This window comes from Lipotes vexillifer, unplaced genomic scaffold (assembly GCF_000442215.2).
Source record: "Lipotes vexillifer unplaced genomic scaffold, Lipotes_vexillifer_v1.1 scaffold1007, whole genome shotgun sequence".
NCBI lineage: Eukaryota > Metazoa > Chordata > Mammalia > Artiodactyla > Lipotidae > Lipotes > Lipotes vexillifer.
The window spans coordinates 755,269-759,178 of NW_006782358.1; the positions used below are offsets into that span (position 1 = coordinate 755,269).

Below are 3,910 nucleotides of genomic sequence, written 5' to 3' on the forward strand. Positions count from 1 at the left end.
CTTTCCCTGACCTCTCAACCAAACAAACCCCAGATTTCCTTCTCTCCCCAATCTCTCTCCTCAAACCCTTGGAAAGGATGGCACTACCAACAGGGGAGCCTCGGGCCCAACTCCAACACCTGCGCACACGCCGGTGCTGTTCCCTGCGCAGCAGGGCTCCCCGAAATGCGGAGAAGATAGAGACCTCCAGCTGGGGAAGTTGCGGACTGCCCCGACTCAATTCTCCGCAGAGAGACCCCAGGTGGGATTAGTCCCCCTGCTCTCTCCCAGAAACGAGGGAGGAATGTCTTAACCAAAAAAAAAAAAAAAAAAAGCCGGGAGTTGGGGGATGAAAAGCTAACTGGCTCGGCCGGCTGTCTCCGAACAAACACAAACGTCCGGCGCTCCCCTTGGCCGCTGCTCAATACCTTCCAAGCGTAGTGACAGGGTCTCAAACAACGCACCAGCTCCCGGAACCCGAGAAGAGGCCACCGAAACGGAGCCTGACGGAATCAATGGCTTCAGGCAGAGCGGCAGCAAATGAGGGCAGTAATACAGGAGGAAGAAAGGTCCCCATCCCCCATTTGCATTACACAAGCTCCACCTGACTTTAGAGATGAAAGAAGAGGCAACTAAGCAAGCATTGAGAGCCTCAGTGGAAAGTGTACTTCAATCATAGGATAACTTCATACACGGAGTTAGTTAGATATATACTGGAAGAGCTCACCCGGGCCAGCTTGTATAGTTTCTGCTGGTTTAAAATCTTTTCATGTGTGACAGAGAGCTACAACACCCTTCACTATGGCATTTGCCATAGGTGGCAGTAAAGTTTCAAGGTGAAGGTGATACTGATTCACAGGTGTTACTGGGTTGCCGATCCCAGGCAAAAAGTTACTCTTCTAAAAGGACAAGTACGGAGGCCCCTTTCTTTGCCTTGTAAGAAAAAGAGAATACGACTCAATACCTTTTTAAATACAAAGTAATAAAACGAAACAATGCTGAGTGGTCACTTCACAGAATTCTTTTAGAAGGAAAGGGCAATAGACTAAAAGGAAAACTAGGATGATCTGTGCCTGATAAATTAATAGGTGCTTCCCTTCTGCCTGCCTCTCACCCCACCCCCAACCCACATACAACCTGGGAATGGGGAGAAGCTGTTATTCACCATCTTTCAAGTGATATATCAACTTTCCCTGCCAAGGGAAAAAACAGTTTCGCACTGCTTGCATTTCTGAGTTGTTCTGATCCCCTAGTTAGATTAAACTCAATCGCTTCTCACTTCATCTTTGTAAAACACATCTCACGGTTTCAAATGAATGCCTCCTCTTGCCCAGAGAAGTTCCTGGAAGCACGGCAGACCTAGTCTCCCAGCATTACGTGGAGAGCTACCTCAGCTTTCTATTTTCTTTCTCAGTTGCCCTTTAATTAGACAGCAATGTGAAGTGTAACTCTAATGAGACAATCTGACTTCCTTTCTCTCCTGTCCTTGCCCCTGCACTTTGCACACTGAAGCAGTCCAGTCGACTCAAAAGGAGATATCAGAAGATTACCACAATAGGAATAATTTGAATAAATCATAATTCATTTCCTCCAGCCACGAAAAAGGGTACCTAGACAATAAACTGGTTCAATAGCCACATATTAATTAGGAATCTGTCCCAATTCTTTCTCTGATTAGTCTAGGTTTTTCTCTGGTGAAAATGTATTGAACCTCAAGATTGCACTGTGCACAACACGTGGAGCTCAGCGCACAGCCGGGGCTTTGGGGTGCACTGCTGGTGTCTTTTCCAGCACTAATTTAATTCGGAAGAAAGACTGCAAGTTTGATGAAGCACTCTCAGTCCACAGTGACTACACTTCACTTAGGGGTAAGAAATACCTTTTATGAAAGCATTTCTTATCTTTTTATTTTACATTTTTAAAGAACTGCTTTGATAATAACACAATCAAGAAATTCAGTAGGAGATAAGTATTTTTTGAAATCCATTAAGACAACATAGTTTTATAAAATTTTCTGGAACTCTGAAATATAGGAATTTTCTTAACTGCAGAGCAAATCTGAGTTGAAACCCTCATTTTAAACCAAATACTTTACCCTCAGACTCTAGAAAGGAAAAAAGTAAATACAACTACTCTTTTTACTAATAATAATCTCCATTAGAACAATTATCTCCAACCATTATGAAAAGATTAATACACCTCAATCACTAGGGTCATGCTCAGTGTTTTTAATCAAAGTAATACATTTGGGAGTCCTTTAAATAACTACAACCTGTAGTTATTTTGCTTTTACAACGAATTAAGAAGCTCACGGATTAGTAGACATTCTGCAAGAAGGAACTTGTTCAAAATAGAATGATCATATACATTTACAATTAACTTTCCTCATACAGAAGCTAGATGAAGGAAAGAGAAGAAAGAAGCTGAGCGCTGTTTCAAATCCCGTATTGCTTTCAACCTAACTCTTGACCTGCTTTAATGTTCTCTCCTGGGGTCTCTGGAAGTATACTTAGCATTTATCTTAACACAGTAAGTGTAAACATAGCATAACTTCTGAAATTACCAAAAAGAATTGGATATAAAAAATAAATGACACATCCTTGATCTTCATTTAGAGTTTTGGTTCAAAACCTGAAAATGGAACTACACTTGGGATCAAGAGTTTGAAACTGTGAATACAGGAACGGAAGCTAGAAGAAAATTGATGTTAATTTAGGCATTTTGTCATTTATTTCGGGAAAAGAAGAGCAAGCTTCTTATACTAAATTACTGTTACCCTCATTTAAAAAAAATACGTTAAGCCGACAAGCGTGGCTACGGACTGTAAACGTTTGCAGGGTCCAGGGTGCACGGAGAATGCGGGATCCGCAGGGAACGACCCTGCCCTGAAGTCGGAAATGTTTTCTCACTAAGCAACTGGCATTCTTTTTCTTTTCCTTCTTCTCTAAAATAAATAGTAAACCTAAGAATAATGCCCGCCTTCAGGGAGAGACTGACCCAGTGTCATCCAAAACTCCTACTCCAGCGAGGCCGGGCCAGCAAGCAGCTCCCGGCCGGTCCCCCGACAACCCCGCGGTCCGAAAATGAGCTGACGCAGTTAACCCCAGAGGTAAGATAGCGAGAAGGAGAAATTAGCTCTGGAATCCACGCTCCCCAGGACCGCTGACAGTCCCTGCCCTGTCCCCTCTAAGGCCAGGCCGGGCCGGTCCCCGGACACTCCCATCGCGCGCTGCTAGTACCCGCCCCGCGCGAGGCGCAGTATGCCGCGGGAGGGCTGTGATCTGTACTCCCCGGTCCGCGAGCAACTCGGGTCTTAAAGATTCAGAGCAGGGAAGCAGGGAATGGGAGGAGGGGGAAGAGGTAACCCAGAGGTGTCACCCGGCCGTCCCAACCGTTCTCCTTCCTTCTCTAACCCAGAAAACTTTGGCTACAGTGGTCTGAGAGGTACGGGCCCGCGGCCTGGAAAGCCCACAAGCCGGTGTCCCCTTCATCCGACCTGCCTCCCGGACCGGCACCCGCGCTCGACGGAGCCAGCGCCCCGAAAGAGAGCGCGCGGGCTGCTGCTACGTACGGTTGTTGGGGTCGCTGGTGTGCTGGTTGAGCGGGATGATCTCCATGCGCTGCTGGCCGTACAGGTAATAGTCCAGCTCCTCTGCGCTGCAGCGGAAGCGCGGGGCGCCCCGGACATCCCCGACGCCGCCGCCGCCTCCGCCTCCGCACTTGGAGGGCCCCGGGCCCGAGACGGCGCCGAGGCACAGGTCCTTGGAGGGCAGCGGCTCCGCGGCGACGGCGGCGGCGGCCAGAGGCGCGAACACTGGCAGCTGCGCCACGGGCAGGGCCGAGAGACCGGCCAGCGCTGCGGCGGCGGCGGCGGCGGCCGCCGCGGCGCAGGAGGAGGCAGAGGAGGCCGAGGTGGAGGAGGAAGCCGGAG

General features: G+C 48.4%; 1 protein-coding gene across 1 annotated transcript in view; it reads right to left on the bottom strand.

Moving 5' to 3' along the window:
* PRDM6 (PR/SET domain 6) overlaps positions 1–3,904 on the bottom strand; it is a 101,128-nt gene extending 97,224 nt beyond the window's left edge. Inside the window, exon 1 of the mRNA XM_007455252.1 lies at positions 3,551–3,904. Within this exon, the coding sequence (XP_007455314.1) occupies positions 3,551–3,596 (46 nt within the window). The 5' untranslated portion in view covers positions 3,597–3,904. The remainder of the gene's footprint in view (positions 1–3,550) is intronic.
* Between the last annotated feature and the right edge of the window lie 6 nt (positions 3,905–3,910).